Source organism: Melospiza melodia, chromosome 2 (genome assembly GCF_035770615.1).
Source record: "Melospiza melodia melodia isolate bMelMel2 chromosome 2, bMelMel2.pri, whole genome shotgun sequence".
In the NCBI taxonomy this organism is placed as follows: Eukaryota; Metazoa; Chordata; class Aves; order Passeriformes; family Passerellidae; genus Melospiza; species Melospiza melodia.
In genome coordinates, this window is record NC_086195.1 from 63,261,855 (window position 1) to 63,288,449 (window position 26,595).

The window sequence follows — 26,595 nt, forward strand, 5'->3', positions numbered from 1 at the left end:
GTAAGAGCCTGGACATCAGTACTACTCCAAACTTCATTTTGAAAATTACCAGAATTAAAGCAGCATGAAATCCATCTTTTGTAATATGATGAGAATAAAAGATTTAACTGGTTTTGATTTATACATTTGGGCCAAATGGTGTTTTATACACCACTGTCCACTAGTATGAGAGCTCTAACTTTAAAAAATAGAAATAGTCTATGTCAAGTATAAAAGCAATTTTATGACTTCCATGAAAATTACAATATTTTGTCACACAAGAAAGCTTATGAAGTTCACATTTGCTGTTTATTTCAAGTTAGCAGAAGACTAAGTGTCATATCAAATAGATACATGTATCTGTTTATTTGGTTGGCTTATTTGGCTTTTGGCTTTAGATACATATATCCACACAACCACTGAAGTACTACCAATTCTACATACAGAGGACAAAAGCAATCCTGTTTGTCATGGATAGCAGCTAAATGTCCTCCCCAAATTTCTTTTCAGTTGAAGGCTATGTATTCAGCTGCAGTAAAATGAGTTATAGTGCATAACTATTTCTCCAATTGAACAAAGCAAGTTCCTCACACAAAATAAACATATTCTTCCCTCTCTGTATACCTATTTAAAATAAAATGCTCCTCTGAAAAAACAGACAGCATTGCTAAATTTTTTTACCTAAAGGAAATTCGTGGATAATCTGAAATAAACATATTTATTAATTTTCAATACAATGTCAATTAATTCAAGGCATTAGGTTTCTCCTGTAAGATGTTTTTAAATGGTGGCAAAAAGATGCTACTTTCAAAAACAAGACTTCACTCTAGAGGCCCAAATGCACTGGCTAACCCTGCAGAATGAATACAGCTAAAACCACAGGTATATACAGAACGTGGATAGAGATGTCAGCTTGCTAGATACAAAATAAAAAGACGACTCCTCTGTACCAGTACTACCAACAACAGCATAGGATCAGAGCCATTAAACTGCAGGTTGTGAAGAGAGCAGGCCACTGTTCTGGGGAAGGATTAGTTTGTTTTGTTTTCTGCTCTGTTCCAGGCTTCTGCTGTCAGCCACAGTCAGAGGCACAGCACGAGACTGCACTGACCTGAGCTATGAAACAGCACAGCCATTATAACTGCACAATGCTTTCCCAAAACTGATCTTCATCATCATTTTTCATTCTAACTCTTATTCTTTTTACAACGGTTGTGACAACAGTTTATCTAAAAAGTGTAACTTTGATTTGGCAGCCTCTTGGACTCAACACACAGAAGACAACTACCAGAAAAATTTAGCTTAAGAGACAGAATATATGCCACCTCCTGCAAAATGTCCCTCATGTCAGAACTTTAAGGAGCCACACCTGTTGTTCACTCCAATACTTGCACTTCTACAGCAAGGAGAAGCCTGAGGAATGAACCAAAGATTCCAGACAGTCCTAAATAAATTTGTGAATCTTCTGAAAACACTTTGCAGGGGGAAAAAGAATAATTCTCTTTCATTGAAGATGTGAGTGATTTTGTATGAAGGCACAGTTTCCTTGGCTGGACACCCTTACACAGGCAAAAAAAACAAGGAAGCCCTATTTTATTTGTCTGTGGTCTTTGTTTCTGCCATTATAGCAATATCTATTTTTAAGGTTGACAGGAGTGATAATCACTTAATCCAAGAATCCATTCTGACCCTGAATGACTGACTGGCTTTGCAACAGCAAATCTCACATCAAAAAGTCTGACCAGAGAAGTCAAATAGCACCTTTACTTTCCAATTCTTCATTGTTTTTAAGGCAAGGAAAGTCTGGCCATGTAGTCTGGTGTCACAGGAGCTGGTAAGAGAAGATGTTGCAACAAATCCTTTTAATGCTAATCACTGACAGGACACAAGATGCCAATTAATTGAAATACCATGTCCTGGGGTGACTTTAGAAAAATATGCAATGTTTCATTCAATAAGGAAGATGTCTCTGCTTAGGAAATTACTTCAGCTCTTCAGATAAGTAAGGAACAGAACTCAAGCTCATTTAAATTCTTCTTATCAAATACTGCCATAAATACAAAGCTCTGTCATGGTTTCCACAAACACATGAACAATGACAAGTTTCTTCAGGGTTTGCTTGTCAGAATAATGTTCAATGATTTCCATTTCTTCTTTTGTGCACTCCTCAAGATGCAAACACTTGCCACAACACTTTGGCTTTGGCTTAATTCTACACAACTTAAATGTCTTCATGTTCATTCCATTTTAGAGCTTATTCAATCAAAAAAAATATTTCAGTAAAAAAAATCCATTTCAGTACCTTCTACTATCTAAATCCCAACCTAAAGATTACTTTAAGATTTATAGCCTGATTTTTTTAACCCACATTTTAGGTAGAAAGATGTGTACAAACTGGAAGTAGAAATGTTGCCTTGTTAACTGACAGCACTTATTTTTACACTTGTATAAATTTCCATTTATTGCTAACAGCAGAGTATGGTTTGTTGTAAATCTTCCATTTATTTTACTCATCACTGAAATCCAGTGTTTTTTCCTGCAGTGCTGGACAACTTCAGTAGTCAGTAAAAGTAAAGTGCAAGTCTTGTAGAGTACTGTTGAACCACATGGTACCTTCTGTGCATAATGCACATGCTTTTTGACAACTCTCCACTATCCCCTGGATTCTGAAGATTCTCAGCCATTATTTCTTTGGGTTTTTAAACTAAGTGCTTAACCAATCACCAAGAGCGTGCAGAGTTTGTCTCTCAGTGGAGAAGAAATATTACAAAGAATCAACCCTTTCTCAACATCTGGGTGCTGACTTGGGAAAAGGATCCAATGCTGAGATGAAGATGGTGAAGATTAGCTTGCATGCAAGTGTGATTGGCTAAGTGAACACAAGGAAGGATAACATTCCTAGGAGATGACTGCTACTATGTCCTAACACAGAAAACATCTTTCTTTCAGTGCCTGGGGTGGTTATAGCTCCTCCTTCTCATATCTCATCTGACAAACACAGAAAGCAGCTCATCCTCACACCTTGACTGTTTGTCCTGATTTTGATTACCAAGAGCTTGTTAATAGGACTGCTGATGTAAAAGCCAAACAGAGCCTGGACATCAGACTTACAGGTCAGCTCTGCCAAGCAAGTGATGGTTACCAAAAGGAACAGCAATACACCTAGAAATGGAAAAACACCGAGGGAGAAATATACTGGTTACCTAAGCTGAAAATGCAAACTTTCCCAAAGGGGAACAGGACAGCTGGGTCTGTCCAGCAGAACACAGTGACACACACCTGTCATTGTGAGACAATTCTCGACAGGCAGCCTTGCATGGGTTTTGAAGGAAATGCCATGTTCATCAAGGAAACTCAAGCTGACATCTGGGTTTTAAGCACCACAGCAGGGAAAGTTAGGAAAGAGCTGCAGCCAAGACAATGCTGAAGCCACATCAACCTGAAGCATTGTCTAAAGGGCTTTGATGGAGTCTTCCAATATATGTAATTTCAGGCAGGTAGATCAAAATTTCTAGATGTCTTTTGGAAGAAAAAAAACTGTGGTAAGTGGAAAAGGACTAGGACATATGCCACTAACTAAACCTAAAAATCAGTACACCAAAAACAGAAATAGGAAGAGAAGGGAGATGTAGCCAGTGTTTTTCATAAATAATGCAAATGTAGATTCTGTGATAAATTCAATTTCTCTGATGGGAAAAATGTATGCTAAATGGTTTGACCACTGACCACAGAGGAAGCAATGACCACTGACACACAATACAAGCAATGAAAGAGTTAAAGGATAGTAGGCTAATTAAATGAGGCCTGCACAACTTAATGAGAAACAGATCTTGTAAAAGGACATAAGGAATCATTTCATTAACATACATGTTGCTTATTAAACATAGCTATAAAGATTCCCTCACAGACTTTTATAAAACAGCTGATTTAGACTCTTCACTAGACTCAGAAACTAGCATATGCAAAGGAAGAAAGTGCAAAATTAAAACTGGCTTATAGATATGAAAAATACATGCTGGGAACATTGTGATCAAAAGATAAGGTACACAGATATCTGTTCCTGAGCTACTGCTAATGGAAGCTAGAAATAAAAGACAAAGTAAATACGTAAATCTTTAAAACTGACTTCCTGTAAAACAAAAACAGTGGATAATGACTAGCCAATAAGATATACATATTTTTTGCTTATGCCATGCTACATATTCAAAATAATGTTATCATCTAACATTTCCTTCTAAAGAATTGCTATCTTAATTAGAACACAGCCTTCAATACTTCTTTCTCTCTTCATCTTACACTATATGATTACAGGGTTAGCTTCTGACTTCTGCCCTGAACACGTTGTTGTATTTTCTGTATTTTCCTGTATTTTTGTAATTTGTTGCAAATGTAGTTGCTTGAAAATAATAATCTTCACAGTACTACTGAGAGACATAATTAGGGTGAACACTTTAGGAGAAAATTGTAGACAAATATCACCCAGTTTCAGAAATCCAGCTTGAGAACTCCACGATCAGATCTGCTCAAAACACAGGCCTAACTATGAAAATCACTGCTGAGTTGTCCTCAACTACAAAATGAAAAAGAAATATTTCACCTAGAGCATTTAAAAACCCTAGAACAAGTATCTACTTACTGAAAACTGAGAGAAGGAAATCGTCCTGCATCAGACACTAAGCAGTCGAAACATTTTTCTCACAAACCTACTATCGTGCTTAATTCTAAGAATTTCTTCCCTATTCTCCTCCATGCACTATAATTTGTTCCAACTTTAACAATCAGGGTCATAGTGTGACAAATAAAGGCCTCCTTTACTACCCACTCATCTGTTACCAGGGCAACAATCTGTGCATATACTGAATGAGACAAGAGTCATCTGGAAAAATACTATTCAATTGTGTACTACTGCTATCCTGTAACACAGAAGTACAGGAGCTAACTTCTCAGAGCTTACATGATCCTAATTTTTGTTTCAGAGGAAACAAATGCTGAAGAGCTTGGGGCTTTTTTAATCTGTTGGGAAAAAAAGCAGAATTCCTCTTTTCTTGGCCAGCATTAATCCCCATGTCAGCCGTGAGCAGGGCTGCAATCTCCAGAGCGGCAGCAGAGAAATCCATGATGAAACAGTGTAACACTTTGCCATGGTACATTTTCCTTCTTTAGCGCAGCTTACTAGGGAGCAATTTGTAACTGGTACCTTGAGATTACCAGCAAAGAGAGAGATCGTGAATTTGGCAGCACTTGAACTGCATGGAAGAATATTTTTCAGTAATGACAACCAAGCCACTCTGCCTGCCTGCAATCTCAATTTTAATATGTCAGCAGTTTATTGGGAGGCAGGAGGGGGGAAGGAGCCAGATAAACTACTTAACTGTGGCCCCTAAGCTCTTCCGTTAATTCACCCATTTAAAGATTGAAGGCTGCACAACTTAATCTAAACAGGTTTGCTCTTCCCACCTGCTCTCTGAACATCAGCAGGGATGATAACAACCTGACAAAGAAAGCAAGTTAGCTCTTGCACAGAAGACCAATCATTAGGAGAAAAATAAGAAAAAGCAGCCTTGTTATATACAGAGCGCCAATCATTCTGCAGGAACAGCACTCAAGTGACAGCTGAATTTGGAAAGCAATGCTACCCAGCTCAAACCCCAAAATACAAATCTGAAAGGATCCATATAGCTTAGTCTGGATGGATTTTCACACAGGCAGAACACAGCATTTATCTGCCATTTTGTCAAGTTCTCTATCACATTTCTAATTTCTACAACGACAGCAGACTCAGCTCCTCAAAGCTAAAGTAATGGACAAAAAATACTTTGTATTTTCTTTAACATTTTTTCAAACACCTGAATTCCATTCCTCTTTAAAAGTCTTCTCAACAATAATACAGTCTGAGACAGAACACTGAAAATGGAAAGATACAAAGTGGAGTAACCTGAAAGCAACAAGCAACTAAGAAGAAAATCTGTCTTGTGGAAAATGTTAGGCAACCTTAAGTACAGGTGGTACACTCTGAGCCAGCTACAAGAAAGAAAGGCAAGTTACACAAAGCAGTCCAATGTCTATGAGTTGGGACTCCTCCAATCATGCATCTCAATTCAGCCAAATGCACGGTCAGATATCTAGGAACACAGAACAGAGGTCACACTTACAGGATGGAGAACTGAACCTGGAAGTCAGTGACTCTAAAAAGAACAATGGATCATACTGGATAATCAGCTTAACCTGAGCTCACAGCCAGCTTCTGTGGCAAGGAGTCTACAAAGACACTGGATATTTACACACCAAAGTATCGAGCAAAAGTGAAAATGAGGCACTATCTCTGTAAACAACAGTGCTGAAAGAGTGCTACTGGAATAGCCAGTGCTTGTCATTTCATCACCACAAAAAGATACTGAAACTAAGAAATGTTCAGAAAAAGGTTGCCAAAAAACAAACCAACCATCACAGAAACGTTCTCAAAATGAGAATTCAGTGCCTAATTTCATTTACTCAAGTAAAGCCTAAGCCATGGTCTGCAAATAGCTATAGGAAAAAACACAGAGCTTAGTAATGGAGTAAAGAATGTAACAAAAGCAATACCTGGACCTAAAGCTAGTCACATTTGTAAAGGTACATACTTTCAAGTTAGGATTAACATTGGCTGAAACTAAATTTGTTAACATCATTAATATTTCATCATCCTAAGTCTTCAAAGCAAGATAATATGTCTGAAGTACATCCTTGTTTAAATACAGGTTACAGACTTCAAATGGAAACTACTGAATCAGATGTTTGGTCTGTGCTTTATACTGATCCCTGTGGGCCTTGAAGAATATTCATCTATGCTGTAAGGAGCTTGGAAAACAAACTATAATTTCTGCTCAGGCTTTATCTTCAGGAGAAACAGGCATAAACTTTTCATATCTAAAGCAATTATTCAAACAAGACTCCCTGAATTCCTCAATAGACAGAAATATATCAACCTGTTAGAGAACAAAGTGAATTACCTCATTAGTTGTGGTTAAGTATATAACTTCCAGAAAGAGAAAAATACAATACTTGCTTAGGTAACTTAACACATACTAAGCACAAAGCAACTGTTGTGTGTAATTTCCATATACTGCATTTTCTCTAAAGGCTTTCTTAGAGGATAGCCTTGTTCCTTTCCAGAGAAGGGAAAAAAACCCCAACAAAACACCAAACAAACAAAACAAACTAAAAGTCAAACAAAAAAGCCTCCAATTCCATAAATTAACACACACACAAAATTCAACATTGTTCTCAATCTTTACCTGTTCCTGTACATCTTCAAACTCTGAACTAAGCAGCTCTATGAAGATGGGGACAGCTCCTGCTTGGATCACTATTCGAGTCTGAAGGGAATTTCCCGAGGCAATATTTGTCAGCACCCATGCAGCTTCAAACTGGAAAACAAAATACAAGTCAGTTCACTAGGAGCTTTCTATGCCACATCAAACATGGGCACTAAATATCTTCTAAAACCAGAGAGATCTGGCAGACTTGGCATAGGGAAAACATGAGATATTACCAATTAACAATTTGCAAAGAACCAGAATCATGTATTTAGGAGTTATCATTATCACTTGAAACAAAAATTTGCAGCAGTTCCTTATGAGAACATTGGGTCTGCTGTGGCTTTTCAAATCTTTTTTTTTTTTTTTTTGCTATGCATTTATGTTACCTTTGCCTTTCTTACTGGCTAAGAACCTGTACACAAAACAATGTGCTTTCCCACGACATGGCACCTGCATTCACTACATCACAAGTGATATTCCTGAAGATGCAGAAGAAGACACTGTTTGACAAAACTTCATGGATATGAAGCAAATAAACAATCTAAAAGAGATTTTAAAAATCCAAACAAATAAAAACAGATTTCTAAAAAACAACACAAAGAACTTCTCTGCAACTCTAGTGATCAATACTGATGCCAAATGCTATTAGTGTATGATGTTTTTATTCATGACTTGAAGAAAAAGTGAGATCCCAAACACTTTGCATTTTCAACTGTTTTTGTCATTTATTCTTTTAATGTCAACTTGCAAACGCATTAACTTTTTAAGATGAAATGCAAATTTTAACCCTACCTGAGACCTCAGGCCTCAGAAAATACAGATTCCAGAAATCCGTGTTTGAGTAGGTTTCTGTATGCCTTCAGCCCAAAGATTATTACACTACTCTAGCAAATTTACATCCTATTTGGTACATTTAGAATCTACAGAATTAAAAGAATGCTAAAAGTTGAATGAAAAGTAAAAACCAACAGTAAAAATGGAAAGTTGTAAGCTATAAATTAATGACTTTGACATTACCAAAAGATGCTGATCCAACAGTATTCCAGTGGAAATACTGATATACCTTCAAAAACTGTCTGAAGAGATAGAGCAAGGACTTATGTTTAGGGTTTAGTTACAAAAACAACTCCTGCTAAGGAGTTGCACCAAATCCTGAAATGTGTCTGAAATAAGAACTCAAGAATTAAGCTTAGACTTCTAAGGCCTTTCATTTCTAAGTGTTGTTAGACTTTGGTTTTGAAAATGCAATTAATTAATACAATTAATACAATACAATTAATCCTGCCCTTCTGATCAACTGAACATTCTAGTAAGATGTGATCAGAATAAACAATTCCAAAATACATCACTGCAATGCACAAGGAGTATGGGCTGCAAAATAAAGTAGAAACAGACAAAGTCAAAACTGCAAGATTCATCATTAATGAAAAAGAAGCAAAACAGTGTGACCAGAACCTAAGGCCAACGTAAAATGTTGCTTTTCTGCAATTCTCCTTTCTCTGAAGCGAGTATCCAGTGTTCCGGGGTACATTCTAACATAACTGTTACTCATCTTTCTACCAAAGAGGCCTCTTATCCATATTTAAAGTTCGTCCTTCCAGCTTCCTACTGGTACCACCAGCTTGAACAATTCACAGCTTGGAGACTCACACAGTCTCCAGTGTAAGCCACAGAAAGGTTAGAGAGTGACAGTTTCTCTCCTCCTTCTTCTCTGTGGACACCTGATGCTCCAGGATGTATAAACTAAGGAACAGTCACACATTAATGGCAAAGATTTCTTTGTGGTGCCATTTTTTTCAAGATTCCTCTCTCCACATGAGAAAAATGTATTTGTTCATGTATGGCTGAAGCAACCCTGGAGAACAGAGGAGCTTTTTAAAGTCTTCCATTTACCTTGAGGAAAAACAGGACAGAGGAATTCCTAACAAATTAGGCCTTCCTATCACTGATCTCAGAGGCCTAGATTTACAGGATATTCCATTGACAACACAGAAGAAGAACAGACCATAAATTCCCATAAAGTTCCAATTCATGAACATGGAAGTTGCCATATTCAATCCACTACACAAGCAGCTATAAATCATACTTCACTGTCTCAGAATGAGTTGGAAATCCTTCCCTTCTAGGCTAGATTACAGTTAGAAACCCTAGAATGTCAAGCCCAAAGGAATATTTTTGGAAACAATGAGAGAGCAAATAAAAACATTAGAAGGTTAGTTCCAGGGAACTTCTTAATTGATCACAGCAAAAAATTCTACCTGCAGACACTAAATTGCCAAGCAGGCAGAGAGATTTGGCAAGATGGAGGAAAATGACCCAGGCAGAATGGAGCATTTAGAGCAACATACTCAAGCTTTTATTTTCACTGCTTTCCTACAAAGTCCTTAGGACAAGAAGCTTGCACATTTCCACTCTAACTGATTTTTCCCATTTCCATGTAAAAATCAATAAATATTGCACCAGTAAGGCCACCACAAGAATTGCTTCCATTTATCTGCCTGTCTTGGGTTTCTATGTTTTACCCCAATACATAATAAAAGGCATTCAATTCATTTTTTTTTTGCAACAGATAGTTTACAAATCTTCTATTGGAGCTGCAAACCAACCAGCTTAAATCTGCTACATACTCTTAGTTACTCCTCAAAGGAACCTAAGAGACCTCTCAAATTCTGTGGATAACAATCTGAAAAGCAATACCTGTTAATGCTTTCTCTAATGCGTAAAAAACCTAATTTTTTGTATATTTCCAGTCAACAAAATTTGGATTTCACATGGCATTCACAAACCTGTTGCCTTATGCATTTTAAAAGAATACTGATTCTAATCTAAGAGTTGTATTTAATGGCTACATATTAACATATTTTTTCCTTAACCAGGTAATTTGTTTTCTTTCACTTTCTATTAGCCAAGAAAGACTGACCAGAAAAAAACACAGCTGGAAATAAGACAAAGGTTAAGAAAAATTAACCACCATTGTAGCACATATAATATAGTTTTTTCAAACCACAGTAAGTCTTCCAGCTTTCTATGCTTATCACTACAGATTGTATTTCTAATTCTAAACCTTTTTCTTACTTTAATCAAAAACTTAAATCCTAATTCTAAAGATTTTAAATTGCCTTCAATTTGTACAAAGAAGACAAACATCAAAGTTTTGTTTAATAGCTTTTCATCTCTTGAGCTCCAAATTTCAAGCTCTGTATTTGCTGAAGTCTGAAGACCCCATCCTATCAGTCACTCAATGCATGTCAGACATCTCCCTCTCTCTCCTGACCTGCACCCAGAGGTCTTGCCAGAAACTCTGAAGATAAAATAGCTTTTTTAACACAGTGAAGAAAGAGTGGAAGTAAAGCTGAAAAAAATCACTAATTTTCTTCCTATCTAATTTGCATCACCAAATGCCTTCCTAAAGTAGGAAGGCAGATACATTTATATTTTTATACCTGTAATGTACAGTTTTCTTTCCGCTTCAGGAACTCCACAAACCTGGCCACGACTCCTTGTGTGCTTATGACTTCATCTATTGGAGGATTTGGTTCTGTTTAAAATAAGAAGTTACGTTAGATACACTCATTTCTTTGTAAGGAAATTCTCAAATTACTGCATCAAAACAATATCCAGGGTCATACTGATTGCTCTTTTCATGGAGTCTGTTCTTTTTCTGCAATATTTCACTAAAAGGCAATGGATTCCTATCTGTCAACATAAAAAAATTCCAGAGTTTTGAAGTACTAAGATAAGATGATTCAGAGCACTGATGCACTCAGTAGTTTAGGCAGGCTGATTTCAGAGCAGCAGTTCAGTGCAGTCACTCTGGCGGGCACACGTGCAGAGGACCTTTGGTATATCAGTATGTTTGGGCCACAGAGACACTGCCTAAAACATCTGAACTAACATCCAAGAGGAGATATCACATCTGCAACACTCAGTACACATTTCAAGAGAAGAAGTGACTATTACATACATCAAGCTGACATTGTGTTAAGCAGAGCTTTGACCCTGAAATTTCAGTGCGAAACTCAATTTTTATTGCTGTCAAAGTAAAACCACGTGCTAGGGAGGCTTCCACATTTTTCTCTAAGTCATTTCAGCCCTTACCTTTAGAAAGCAGCTTTCGGAACTTCTGGGTGGCTGAGAGCTGCTGCTCTGGACTATTGGAGAAAATCATCTCAATCATATCAGCAGTGATGACTGCACTCTAAGATTTACATGGGGAAACAGAATGAGGGTGAGAGAGAGCAAAAGGGGAAAAAATCTGGAATTAGCAACATACAGGTTACATTTGCTATACCAGTACAAAGCTTATTTCTTACTGAATAAAAACTTAGGTAAAACCATTATGGACAACATAGGAATCATAACATATGAACATCTACATAAGGCAGTATCATTCTCAAATGCAACTTTGCTTTACTGAAAGCCAAAATTCAAATTTTCCACAAGATATGGCAAGAAAATTACTCTTCAGAATTTTTAATTCATACTCTCTCCCTTCCTCTAAATTAAATGTAAAATTGTCAGCTTTAACAAAAAGTAATTATGTTAGCATTTAGATTTCCCTAACATGTACATTTTGACTTACTCTCTTACACCAAAATGTATAGGACCTTTCATTTCTAGAAGAGTCAACAAACTCTAATGCTTGTTATCAACATCAAGTAGAGGTATTAAATTTCCCATAATACTGAAGGTTTCCAATAATATGAATAAATTAAATCAGTAACCTTTCTTATGCTAGGTAAAATCTGACACTCTGTTCACCACACATGTACCCATGTAAAGAAGCATATGAAAAGTCAGATTTTTTTTTTCTTCCACTTCTAATCTAATCTTCAGATCCATCTGAACCCAACCCTTAGACAGACAGGGAGACAGATGACAGTGCTGAAAATACTTAAGCGTTGTCTGTAACAGCCAACAGCTCCAACTGTTAAGAGCCTGAAATTAATGGCATTTAACATAGCAAACTGTATAATGACACTATCTATCAATTAGGCAAAACCCTTTCCTTACTTTTTACTCTCTATTTGTTTAATATAAGCTTCCACACAAATGATTAATGGTATTTAAGACTTGCCCAATATTTGAATACTATATTGAAGAGTAAAACCATATATTCTATTATTGATCTACCACACTGTTTATAAGCATTTCTCTGTTTCCCAGTAATTTTCAAGGCTCATATAACCATCTATAGCTCAGCCTGATTTCTATGGAAACATCACTCGCATACTCAGAACACACTGTGAAGATCAGCAACACTTTTAAGTGAGAACTGCACTTTCCTTAAACTTTTCTGCTGTAGAACTGAAACCTTTACCATTTTTCTTTCCAGAGAGAAAGTAAAAAAGTCTAATTTCCACAAGAAGTATTCTTCTGTAGTTTTAAATTCTAGCACAGAAAGAGGTTCAAGGCCTCATGCAGACAGTTAAGCTAGGTCTAGCAGTGTTTCCAACACTTAGGTTAAAAATTGTGCCACTTGGAAGTCTGCTAATAAGGCTTTCCACCAAGCCCCTTTTTAACTTTGTAAATTGCAATAACACACTGCCTAATTTGTATATTTATGCTTCAAGCAGTATGAATTTCAGATTATAAAAACTCTGGGCAACATTTGATAGAATCACCCATAATGGTGAGCACTAAATCCAGGAAGTGATCAGCTTGCCAGGACAATGACATTTTATTTTATTTTCCTAAGCACATATCCTCTGAAAAACCACTTGCTATACATTCCTGACATTTTTCTCTCAAGTAATCTGTTTCAGGGTGGTTCACTGACATGGGTGTTTCAGAGTTGTCCATCTCTGAATGCATTCTTCACATCATTGTGGAATTTCATTTCCATCACATCATAGTACAACAGATTTGCCCTGCTTCAACCAACACTATTCACTTCCTATCACTTACAGAAGTCATCTCCATGTTGTTCATCTGAGCCTCATGGAAGCCCCCATCTGACATCACTTCCTCCTCCGTTTCTTCCTCAGCCGTTGCAACATTTCGGCGTTTAAACAACTAAAGAGAGAAAATATTTAACATATATATAAAATATTTAACATATATATGTATATTCAATATATATTACACAGCCAATATATACACAGCATGTTGCATTAGGCTGCTATAAAAACTACACATGCTATGACCTGAGAGAAGACAGTACACTGGCTACAGGACTTCAACTGACAGCACACAGAGAAAGCTTAGCCATGAAGTAAATGAAAACAGCAATGTGCTAAAACATTGGTTCCTAACAGTTCTGGAAAACTGCTCAATTATATCCTCTTCTCTTCTCTACCATCTGCCTCCCTCTACAAGCTCTTTAGCTTGCACACCATTCCCTTCTTGCAGAGGATGCTGGGGTTCAGAGACCTGATAAATTCCTGTGCATTACACATCCTCACAGAACACCTGCAGGGGCTCTGACAGTCGAGTTACAGTGGCAAAGAGGGCTCTGGAGGATGATCTTACAGAGGTTATTATACTGGGATGAGCAAAATTTGGTTGCTATCACTTAGAGAAGGTACCCAGTTTAAGATGTCCTGAGAAGAGCTGGAGAGGCTACACCTACTGGTCAGACAGTTTTGTCTGACCCTCAAGCTGCTCTGGCCAATGTTACCCCTGAGTGAATGAGGAGCACTCACTCTATGCCTTGTAGAGCCTGCAGAAGAGGCAGTGAAGTGTGCAAGTGATTCTGATTTCAGACTGTCTGCGTATGAATTTGGAGGGCAGAACAACTAAGAAGGGTTTTGGGAGAAGCAGAGTCAGAGCTACTGCAAGACAGGACTGTTTAAGGAGTGGTCACAGACTGCTGTGTGTTACCTGCTCCTCTCTCTTTTGCTTCCGTAGCTGCAGACCCTCTTCCTCCCGCCTGCGACGCATCTCGTCGGGGTTTAGAGATTTGTTCTTGTAGCTCTTCAGCCGGAAATTCTCTTTTCCTGAGGTCGTCATGATTCCTTCACAATGCAATTTTAAAAAGAAGACAATTACCCTTCAACAATGCATCATTTTATATTGTGTCCACTCCTTAAACTCTGTAGCCGTGAACTTCCAGCCAGTGCCCCCTGTATTCCATCACCTAACTTCTAATAAAATTTAGAAGATAGAAAGTAAAATTTCACAGAATTGTCATTTTGGTCTGTCAGTTCTTTACAGCAGTCCAACAAACTTTTATTTTATCATTTTGAGGCACTCACTGGAGAGTAAGTAAAATATTTTACTAAGAACAAAAGTCTATAAGCCAGAGTATATAGTCTGGGTGAAAAAGAAAACTATACTAAAAAATTTTAACGTTTCCCCACACAGAGAATTAGCCAAATTACATACTCCTGTTTTTACTCAAAAGTGAAGGTGTCTTAGCTGCTTTTTATCTTCATTTACTTTGCATGTCAGTACAGGGGCTTTTTTTTTTTGCACTTCATATCCAACATTTTAAGCTAATTCAACACAACCCTGTTGAAGAAACTTGAAGAAACCCTGTGCTCTTCCTATCCTGACAAGGCTTACAAGGAAATTGAAACAAAAAGAAAAGTTTAGGTGAAGATGGTTTAACCATTGAAAATGCTCAGTCCTGCAAAGAAAGCAGTGCTATTGTTCCCCTCCTCCCCACCCCCAGTCCCTAATCCTGCCACTGTTTATGCAGAGGGGCCTTTTTTCAGTCTGTGATTTCCATCTGTCTTATGTAACTCAGTGGGTCGGCATTCCTAGCTGCCCATGATGATTTGCACATGTACAACACCACACTTTGGATCACTTAGCATAAAGCAGTGATGGAGAACTGCGTGGAAAGAACTCATTCCGCTGAAAGCAATGGGTGTGGATCAGGTCTCTACTCTTAGTGCTCCATTCTGCTGCTACTTCTCTCCTTACATCATCCCTTTAAAACCAAAAGAGTTTGGGAATCAAATTCTCAACACGTCAGTGTTTCCATGCATCTTCACAGAGATGCAGTCTCCAACTTATTGTAAATCCTGTAATACAGAATTTGGAAAGCTGCACTTTATTAAAAGTTACTCTACAGGACTTTTAAAGGTCTCTTTCAAATGCTCTAATGTGTGCTATTAAATAAGCTACTCACTTCAAATTCCATAAGCACAGAATCACCAGATGATAAATGATCTCCTGTGCATTTTCTACTTTAAAATTAAGCAACATGAGTCTGTACAGATTCTCAACAGCTTAGGTTTCCTCTTTAAAATACATCAAATGTATATTGAGTCTACTCTAACAACTTTTTTTCAGTATGCACAAAGAGTTGTAAGATAATAATAATAATAATTAAAAAAAGATACTCAAATATGCTTCTTGCTTGAGCCTCTTTTTAAGTTGCTACTACCTGACAACCATTTATAAGAATTCTGATGATCAGAACTGACTTTCACAGAAAACATTTTGGACATCACTTCAAGTGTTACTATATTCTGACAACTTTTTAAAAATTTTAAAAGATTTTTAAAAATGTTCAGGGACACAGAACTACTACATTGATTGTCAGTCAATCACAGGTTGCACCAAATGCAACATTAGCAACCTGAGCATATAGGTAAGCAATTCAGCAGCCTAATTTTGCTGAAAAGGCTCTCCTGAAACAGCCTTTTTTTTAATAAAGATACGACAAAAAGATAAATCCCACAGCACCAGAAATTCCCTACATCTTTCTTAACAGCTTTGAGACCCCTTTCTTCCTGTGTTTACATGTCTGAGCTTCAAGTGTTCGTGATTCCTACAGTATGCTTAGCAATTTTATGTTCTTCACATTTTTAGTTTAAGTGACTACTACCTGTATATTAAACACACATACTATTTGAATAAGCCTGGAATTTTAACTGTAAAAAGAAGTTCAGTCAACAAACACTCAAAATTTCTTTCCTAAAATATTTTGAACAAAGTATTTTATCTATTTTAGAATAAGCAAGTTGAACCCAAACACCAAGTGGACAACCATGAGCTAGAAGGACATTTCTAACATGAAAATGGCTTTGCAGACACTCTGGTCATTCAGCCCCTGACCATGAATAAACACAGGCATACACTACATCCCAGGTAACATCTTGGGCCTTCCACAGTGCTGTTAAAAATTCTCCATTTTTGTCTGAAGTCTGTCTTCTCCCACTCATAAGACTGTATTTGCCTTTAATTGGGATTGCAGGACTTTGGTAACTCCTTTGATAAACTCCTGTGGTCATTTCACACCTTCACTTTCAATACCTAAAGGTTCTTAATTTAATTGAATTCTTGACAGAGAACATCTTCAACCCTTGATACTGAATTTCATCTAATTTCTATTATGCAGCTTCCATATAATGTTCCAATGCTGCTAAACACCAATGACACAAGCAACTTCATCATAAGTAATTTTCCTTAAGTGTATTCTTCCTCACTGTACTTATTAACGTAGTTGCCCCCTTCATCCCCCGTTCGCACACTGATTTTCTTTCAGTTAATTTTGCTTTTGTCTTTAAGGCAATAATTTCCATTTTCCTCTCAGAGTTCTCTTAGCCCCTCCTGTTGTACCCTAAACCATTGTTTCACTTATTGAAAATACAGGTACAGGATTTGAATTCTTTCTCTGACTTTAGTGCAAGCCCTCTACTCAACAGCTTCACAGGTATTATCTTTCTTACACCCTCTACAAGCTGCAGCTGCAGGTTTTGACTATGCTTATTTCTGACTTTCGAGACAGCTCACTTGGCTGACTAACCCCTTCCTCTATTTCATGAGTAAACTGCACACTTAAAATCCTTTCAAAACAGTACATTGTCTTTTACCTGGGAGTACAAACACCTACCACCAAATGACTAGGAAGAGAGTTTCTTTCATTAAAGGTGAAAAGATTAAACTCTCTTCATCACTGAGAAGTTACCAATCCAACTAGAGATGGGTTCAATACCTTATTTTATGCTAGGCCATCACTGTTAGTAAATAAAATCCCAGCACAAAGCCACACACCTATTTTATACACCTGTCTGTCTGATCTCTATAACTGTTAAAGCCATAGTTATTTTCTAGAAGTAATTCTTACTTCCTGAAGGTATCTGAAAATCAATTCTTTCTTTACCATTCTTTTATTGTTTCCTGACTACTGCTGAAAAATTCAACGAGTGCATCAAGGATTCCACCCAGCCCACACATACTGACAGCATCTTTGGACCTATTCAAATGTGTGAGCACACAATGGCTTTTTAGGACTAAAAATGTAACAACTCTATCTTAGCTGTTACAGTCATCCAAGGACTGTTTGCTATAAGTCTCCTCCTCCATTTTTGAGGATGTACCTTTTTCCCCAGACTAAACCACAGAAGCAAAACAACTTCAATTTGTCTCTCTGGTTTTCAGCAGCTTTGGTGTGACTTAGCTGAAAATCTTTCAGTGGTTACTTCAAGTTCACCCTTGCAGCAAACAGCAAACCCTGGGTCTTCTCTGCATTGTCAAAATTAATGCTACTTCTGGAGAAAATCTGTGGTGGTTGTCATGGAAATGTTCTACCCATCTTTTCTCTCCTAAAGATAGCACAGCATTGTCCACATTTTTGATACTCCTGGCTACAGCTAAAAACCTCTGGAGACCTGGTAAGGAATTTTCATGGTGTATTTCTTGGGCTTTTGTGCAACATCACTCAAACCCCATATGACACTTTCTCCTTCTCAATTTGTCTGCGTAAACACAAATTTCAGCAAAATTAAACCCACTATACATGGATGTCTGCATTTCCCTAGGGCAAACATGATCCCAAATCTTCTGCTGATTAAGACAAGAACCGTACCAAATGTGGATGTATTCTAAGCACACGTGTTTAGGGGAATAAGAAGTTCTGCATTTCTCCTTGCTCATCAAGTCAAAGAAACTCTGAAGCACTGGGAAATACAGAGTCACTTACTGCCATGACCTACCTTGTCCCAAGCAATCATCCAGATAGGAATAAAAATGAACTCCCTGCCTTCTTAAATCAGCTATCACTGCCACTAGACTTAAGGGCTTTGCCAGAAGGAATACCTTGTGACTAATACTCTTGGATATTTCACACGTCAGAGGGACCCAGATGTAAAAATAAAACCCTTACAAATCAACTGTATAATTTTATATATATACACCATTTTTTTACACATGTAATAGCATATATGTACCAGATATACATAATGAAAAAAAGATTACCAAATACACTCCTGATATTAAAGACTATTAGAGACAGACTTTCCTTCTTTGGAAATAGGGGCAAGAATATGAAAAAAAATGTGTTTCAGAAGAGTAGATCTGTACATGACATTCTACCTCACAACGGGAATAGGTCAGAAGGGGAAGACTTCAAAGTTAAGGCAGAATATGAGTTTGAAGAGAAAGTGTGATAAAAAATTATCAAAATACCCATGATTTGCCATATTATGAGAGTACATTTCCTAACTAAGGTGGCTGTCAGAAGGAAAGGAGTCACTGGAGGCAGACATGGGAGCTCTGTAGTGCTGTCACACTGCTGCCTCTCCTCTAGATTGCTGCCAGAGAGACACAGAAAAGACACAAGAGGCACCATCAGCCCTGAAAGGACAACTCCTGTTAGAAACAGCACTGTCAAGCAGCGAGAGAAGCTGGAATTATTCAAGGGAAGAAATGCACAAAAGCTTTACTTCCAAGGAGATTTTAGTTTACTGGCTCTGCCATGGGATTCTACATGTCCTAGAGAAGAAGCTTCCTCACAATCACACTTCTTGACATCAAGCCAGATACCTACAGCACAGCCTGGACAGATGTTTGAGCAATTCACTGAGCTCTGATTACAGGATACATCACCTTCTGACACTCTTCCATGTGAGACTAGAAAACCTATCCGATTTTAAAAGCCAACCTGAAAGCAGCACAATACAGGGCACAGAATGATAAAAGTATCACCTGGGATTAATGTTATTTCCCTGGAAAAAATTCTAGAGCAAAATCCTACATTTGGCATCATCCTACAGAGATGAAAAAACACATCCACCAAGTCTCTATACTGTTGACAGTATTATCTGAGAGAAAAAGAAAAATAAAGGAAATCAACAGATTGACTTCTCTCTTCACTGCTGTCTCCTGTTTTTCAAAAGCCAGCTCAGCCAGATAAACACTTGGATGAGGTTGTACCAACTTCTAATGCAAAGCTGTTTGACAAACCGTGCTGGCTTACAGGGGTCTGTGGGAATGCCCACCAGCAGAAGCACCCATACCATCTGAGGGACAGGGGTTTCACTTTCTCTCTGTCCTCAGACTCTTGTAAAGCTCAGGACATCTACAAGAAAGGATATTTAATCATCTCAACTACAAAAAGCTATTGTTCAAGCAAAGCACAGCCAATTTCCAAGACTTCTGCTTACCTTTCTCTAGCTGTAAATGAGCACTGGGAAACACCTCTCACAGTCACTATAAAATCAGCAGTTACAGTATTTGTAAAGACCTGTAAAGTAAGTTTTGCTCCAGCCCTAGCAAGGAAACAAAACAATCCTGTGAATTCCATTTTCTGTGGTTTTTGAAAGCTGCAACAGCCCAACAGCAGGGATCCACAGTCCTAGGGCAACCAGCATACAAGAACAATGGAGAAGAAAAGGAATCACCACCCTCTGCTATCCAAAAAGCCAGATGATTAAAGGAGCTTCAAATGCAACATAAGAATGGTAGCCAGACATGAATAGAATGTATAGCCTTGAAATGTTCAGACTTTAAGAGACTTTCTGTTAAAAAATGGAATTAAGAAGTGGATTTCTTCATGGAACTGCTGCCCATTTCCATATCTTTCAAATCTGCTTTATTTTGCAGGCTTCCTAGTCCTCTTAGGGTTTTTCCCTGCCCAGTGGTAAGCCTTAATTCACAATTGTTTCTGCTCTAGCACTTTTATAACCCTGTGAAATAGCAAAACAAGTACTAACCCACCTAATCTATGGCTAAGTTGCCATGTTCTAGCTCTAGACCACTTGGCAAGCTGGATTGGTTCTTGCTTAAAAATAAGAATATCCCTAAAATAATTAATACAAGACCTAAAAGACAAACAACATTGCACAACATGGAATGTGATATTACAGAAAAATTACAAACATTAATATTGCTCAAAGGCAAAAAAAAGGGGGAGAATACATTGTGTGCTATCTGAACAATGTTGAGACACCTCTGTCAAATGGGCAGGGATGTGACATTTCACACCTCATCCTGACTTTCCTATCCACAAACAAAAAAAAGGGCTGAAAAGTTGGCTCAAGTAAAGAAAAACAACTACCACATCAAAGGTATCTCTGCAAAATTATTGATCTTGAAGGGTATACTGATTATATCTCCAGGTAACTCAGAAAGATCTTCTGTCCTTACAAAAAAAGTACATACTTTTTAAGACATGTACTTAAAACCAGGCCAACATCAGCTTGCCAGCTCCTGATTTCTTTACACTAAAAAAAAAAAAACAAAACCTCATAGGGAAAAAAAACCAAGGAAATATATTTCTGGTTGCATAAAGAAACCAATCACTAACAGAAACAGAATTACCTAGAATTGGTAATCTAGGCACATCTGAGAAACTGATCTGGCACATCAGCCTGTATTACTAGTTAAACCCACTGACAGCCACAGAGCTAGACACTTAATTTTTAAAAGTTTGAGGATTATGTGCTTTTTTTTCCTCTCTTTTTTGAAGAAACATTGCTGAACAGATTAAGAAGTAATGCATTTACAAGGTTTATTGGAAAACAGTTTTAGAAGGCAACATGCACAATAAAAGATTATATAGTGTGTATCTAGCACTTCACCATACATTGACTACCATGAAGATATTTACAAGATGTTTTGAGCTCTATTTTTAAAAGGTCCATTTTGACTTAACAAGGCAGCAGATAGTTTTCAAAGTTCCAGAAAGCTTTTAACTTGAGTGAGAAGGTAAAAAAACTGACTGTCAAAGCCAGGTCAATTTAAAACTAAAACACCTTCAAATTTGTTAACTGAGACTTTCTGACTTGAGTTGAAAACACAAAATTCCTTTATTGTGTTCAAAGACACAACAGTGCAATAAATCTGTTTAATTAAAAAAACCCTCACCTTCATTTCTATAACCCCACAGTCCACAATCAACCTGAAACCAAAAGGTCCCACGAGTCATAACACAAAGAAGCAAGTGATTCAGCCACACAGGATTATACTGACACTAAAAAAAAAAATAACCTCACGTAAATGTGCCCATCCATATGAAACTACAGAAGTGATTATTCCTGTATGCCAAGTGAAAATGTAATCTGTTTTTCTTCTGAAGAAGAGATCCATTTGTATTTTGATCAAGATTACAGCACATGCTCCCTGCACTCACAGGAGGGGTTGGCCAAATATGCATTTTCTGTAAGGTCATATCTAAAAGAGGGACTGCTTGAAAAAACACATTTGACAGTCATCTGTCAGAAAAAAAAGATCACCCTCACATTTCCAAAATCCTAACTTGACCTAAACAATATTTATGAGTGAACAAGAGTGCACCTTTCAGAATTTCACACAATGAGAAGAAGTCTCAGGCAGTTTAAAACAAATTAGGTTAAAAATAAACTAAATTAATAATTAAGTTGACTTTGTAGTTTCAAGCAGCTTTTGTTTAGGGCTGCAAATATCAGAAGGCACTGAAAGCAAAGCTACCTCATGCTTCCCATGACAAATCTGCCTGCCACAATTGTATCATCTGCTGTGACTCAGCACTATGGAAGATATGTGTGCACACCAACAAAATAACAGTAAATCAAAATTCTACTGATTTCAGCCTAGCTTTGGACATCAGCAATGAAGGAGTCACACTGAGGTATCAGCCACATCAAGCCAAAACCCACAGGCACTTCAAACTCAGTTACACTCATTCTGCCTCCCTCATCCCATTTACACCCAATATCCCTCCTACCAAAGCTCCTGAAGCCAACTAAAGCACATTCACAGAGACACCTCTTCTCTTCTCTGATAACTTATCAGCACCAAAAAAAAGGGTAGAATGAGAACACTAGGCAGCTGGAAAAAGGATCATGTGGAAGCTCTACAAAGAATCCCTGAGTCTTTTAAAAGGCAATCTCACTCTACTTCAGACAAAAACCACAACAACCTAATGTTAATCACAACATTACTATTGGACTTTACTTATAGATACCTACAGTTTGTGATCCACTAATAGGTGACTTGTTTGCTCATTTTCCTAATTCAACAGGTGAATTTGCTTTCAAGTGTTACCTTAGCACTAAATTTGATAGGCTTACAAAGCTTTGTTTCAATATATGTTTAGGATGTTTAGCCACAAGGTATGTATTTTATGGTTTTAGAAGCAGCACATCACTTACATATAATCTCAACTTTATATAAAATAAAATAAAGATCTGTGTGTGTCAAACCAGTTGGTATCTCAGAACACATGAATCCTCCTGCTGAGCCTGACAAGCATCTGAACTACCAACAAAAACAGAAAAACAGAGAAAACAAATCCTGTGGATCACAAGGAAGCTGCTGGCAGCAGGTGACTGACTAAACCTTGTCTTATGTCACCTCTGAAAGCCCAGAGTCCATAACAACTACACACATCCAGGAACAGTCGCGTTTCTTTCAGTTCCAATGAGCTTGAGCGTCTGTCTCCTCATGACACTAAGCAATAATTATGTTCCAATAAAGTGTTCATGTTATTCAAACCAGATTTCTTCTGTCACTGAACTCCATTTATTCCTGTCTAACATGAAGAGACCAGCAGAAGTGACCCTGTGATGTGCAGTCTACCACAACTTTCTAACACTTTTTCACACCTTCCTGCTACTAACATCCTTTATAAATCAATTCTGGTGAAGGGAAATTTACTGTCACCTGTCTTAGACCACATCTACTTTTTATCCCAAAATGAATTATAAAGGCTGCACAATGTTTAATGCAATTTAAGACATTCAGGAGGTGGCATAATATCATTTCCAGTCCCGCTGGTCTACAGATTTCATATTCAATGGAGGTTTTAGACTGTTTAGCTTAAAATTACCTCTTCTCCTTTTCCAGACTCCCTTTACCTTGTCCACAATAATTTAAAGGTACTGATATTTCTACAGACCTTGCATTCCACTGCTGGCTTGAAAACCCCACATTTATTCCTGGAAATAACATCGAGCAGTTTAATCCACTTACTTGCTTAACAGACTTTAAAAACTGTAACAGACAAGGGTTTTTTTTTTTTTCTTCAGAGCAGAAAAAAAAGTGACTTGCTATCATAATGCTGCCTCTATTCTCTGTACTTTACATCAGCATTTCTTTATTAGTATTATTATATTATTTAAACAAGTACATCCATTATGCTTTCACCCCTTAGTATGAAGCTGAATAATTTTTCTATCAGTTCAGCTTCCACTTGCTCTCTGAAAAAGAGGTGGTCTGGTCTTTCTAACTTGTTTGTCCATTACATCATTCCAGAACCTCCAGTGCAGACATTTCAGCCACTCAGAATATTTCATCAAGTGTGTAATTCCTTTAATGCCTTTTATTTTTCTTGACTTGCTCAGAACCTACCAGGCTCACTCAGTATTCCCTTTGGCCTTCAGAAGTATTTAAACAAATGCAATAAATTAAGCTATTTGCTGCTTGCTGCTCTTTTATTTCTGTTATGTTGCAAATTAACATTAAAGCCCCTAGCCCTAAATCACATAACTCAGGTATTTTTATGCACTATATGCTATTTTGGAAAAACCTGATTTCAATTTTTCAGGGAGGCTCCGGTTTACATCCATCAACCTCTTCCCATAAAAGTTACATTTTGCAACTTAAGAACTTTTTTAGTTGCCTTTAAAGGTACACTTTTGTGCTCTCAAAGATAGAAATTAAGCCCCCCCAAGAACTTGTGAAATACTTCAAAGAAGTATTAAAGCAAGCCTGCAGAAACAGGACCATAAAATAAAATGTACCATTCTATTAATGTTAGCTTATTCAACAGAAGGGGAGAAAATAAAAAAATTTAAAAAATAGTAAAGAGCACTGTACAGAAACACCGAAGCTGAAATAAGACTATCAAATAACCTGCTTAAATAAACATTTACACTTAGAAGTTTCTATAAAGAACCTTTCAGAAACTGCCATAACTGACTGTAGGACTTTTTAGTTCTCGTGGTGACTTGGGCCAGGGCTGCTGCTGCCTTTCCCTTTCCAAATGGACCAAACTGGGACTTCTCCAGGAGCCAGCACTCAGCTGGATACACAGGACCACATGAGCACACCAGCTCTGAAGTCATCAACACAGAGAACACATCATCAGAAAAAATCAGCACATGGCACACTGACGGCAAGAGGTGAACACCCTGGTCCAGTGTCAGAGTGAGAGATGGGTTGTGACAAAGACTCTGCTTTGAAGTTGGGGGTCAGTGGGGGATGCCAAGGCCCCAGACAGTCACATCTCTCAGGAGAGAAGCAGCACTGAATCTGTGTGAAAGACTGTGACAGGAAAATCCATGATGAGAAAAATCTCCACCTCGTGTGTCATCTTAAGTTACCGTGCCTCAAGCTACGATTCCTCTCCCCTGTGCCCATGGGTATGTCTAAAGGGTAATTAAAAGGTGCAACCACAGCTCAAGTAGAAACTTCAAAACTCGTTTTGAATGAGTTAGTTGACATGTCAATGCAGGTGGTAACAGTGAAAGGAGAACACAATGAAGTTACAATAAAAACAAGGCCAAATACACAAAAGATCACCCTGATACAACCTATTAATTTACACAGTGCTTCATTAACAGCTGGAGGGAATTCTACTCTAACTACTAACTGCCAGAGGTATATACAAAATAGCATTAAAATAAAGAGCTTCTGAGGATAAAGTTGCAATCTCATTTCCTGAGAGCTCATTGACATATCCCAACTTTGTTAAGTCTTTCATTAACATCAAGCAGTCAGAGCAGAAAATACGCCAGCAAACCAAAAAATCCAGAGGAACAGCAGCTTGAATAAAGGATAAAGGGACCATTAAACACCACCATTCAGCACCATTTGGGAATTCTGCAGAAACAGCAGCCCGGTATTTTCACAGCTCATGACGTATCTTTCCAGCCCGGAGTTTCATTTTCATGAAACGCCCTCAAGAGGCAAAGCTTAAAATCATTGTTACAGGGACCGCGCTACGGGCAACACAGATTCAGAGACTATGAATGGGACAAGTTTCTGTGGCACACAAAGTCTCTGGAACAGGACAACTGGAAACGGCCACCCAGCGCTAACCTTCGTACACAGGCAGCCAAAGAAACAACATTTTAGGTGAGATAATGCGAGGCTACGGGGTGATATTTGTAGGGAGATGGCAGAGCTTTTTTAAATCAACTAACACCACAAGTTAAAAAAAAAAAAAAGAAAAAAAAGCTTGGAAGATGCAGGAGGAAGTTTTCCTTTCCCTCCACAGAATCAATCAGGTTGGAAAAGACCTCTCAGGTGACAGAGCCCAACTGTGACCCAACACCACCGTGCCAAACAGACCACGGCACTGAGTGCCACATCCAGTCCCTCCTCAAACACCTCAGGGACGGTGACTCCACCGTCTCCTTGGGCAGCCCATCCCAACGCTTAACCACGCTTCTCCTGAAGAGATTCCTCCTGGTGTCCAAGCTAAACCTCCCTGGCTCAGCTTAGGGAGATGTCCTCTCGTCCAGCTGCTGCCCTGCCTCCGCTCGCAGCCCGTCCCGCGATGGGAGCAGCGGCACCGGGGCCATCCCGTCCCCGCGGCACGGAGTTGCCCGACTCCGCGCAGCCAACCGCGGTCACTTCCGAAGGCGGCGCTTTGGAAGCCGAAGGGAGTCCCTGCAGGCACGAGGAGCCCGTCCCCGGGCACAGCAGCACCGGCCCGCCTCTCCCCGGGTCCCCGCCAGCCGCGGGTCCCGCTCCCGGTCCCGGCCCACGCGCGCGCCGCTCCCGCCGCGCCGGCCCCGGCCCCGCCCCGCGCGCGGCCCCCGCGCGCCTGTTGCACGCGCGCGCGCGCACGGGCCGGGGGTTCGCGAGAGGGCTCCCGCCGCGCGCGGCACCCCCGGCCCGGGCCTCCCCTCCCCCCCGCCACAACCCGAGCCGCCGGCGGCCGATCCCCGCCCGGTCCCTCCTCCCGCGGGGACGCGGCCCCGCGCACCGCCCGGCTGCCGTCACGCTCGCTCCGCCGGGGCCGAGGTAACGAGGTTCCCCCCGCCCCCGTACCTGCTGCCGGCCCGGCGCGGCACCGCGCTGTCTCCTCTCGGGCCCGAGGCGCGCGAGCGCCGCTCCCTCCCTGCCTCCCTCCTTCCCTCCCTGCCTGCCCGGCGCTGGCTGGCAGCGACACTGCGCACGCGCGGGGCGCGCCGCGGCGCCCTCTGGGAGGAAGAGC

At 39.0% G+C, this 26,595-nt stretch overlaps 1 protein-coding gene across 1 annotated transcript in view; it reads right to left on the minus strand.

Moving 5' to 3' along the window:
• The window catches only part of KPNA1 (karyopherin subunit alpha 1), a 57,868-nt gene extending 31,338 nt beyond the window's left edge, over positions 1-26,530 (minus strand). The window contains exons 1-6 of the mRNA XM_063148460.1: positions 26,430-26,530; positions 14,100-14,233; positions 13,185-13,292; positions 11,376-11,475; positions 10,721-10,815; positions 7,254-7,385 (exon numbers count right to left, since the gene is read on the minus strand). Coding sequence (XP_063004530.1) covers positions 7,254-7,385; positions 10,721-10,815; positions 11,376-11,475; positions 13,185-13,292; positions 14,100-14,228 — 564 coding nt within the window. The 5' untranslated portion in view covers positions 14,229-14,233; positions 26,430-26,530. The remainder of the gene's footprint in view (positions 1-7,253; positions 7,386-10,720; positions 10,816-11,375; positions 11,476-13,184; positions 13,293-14,099; positions 14,234-26,429) is intronic.
• Positions 26,531-26,595: the final 65 nt, after the last annotated feature.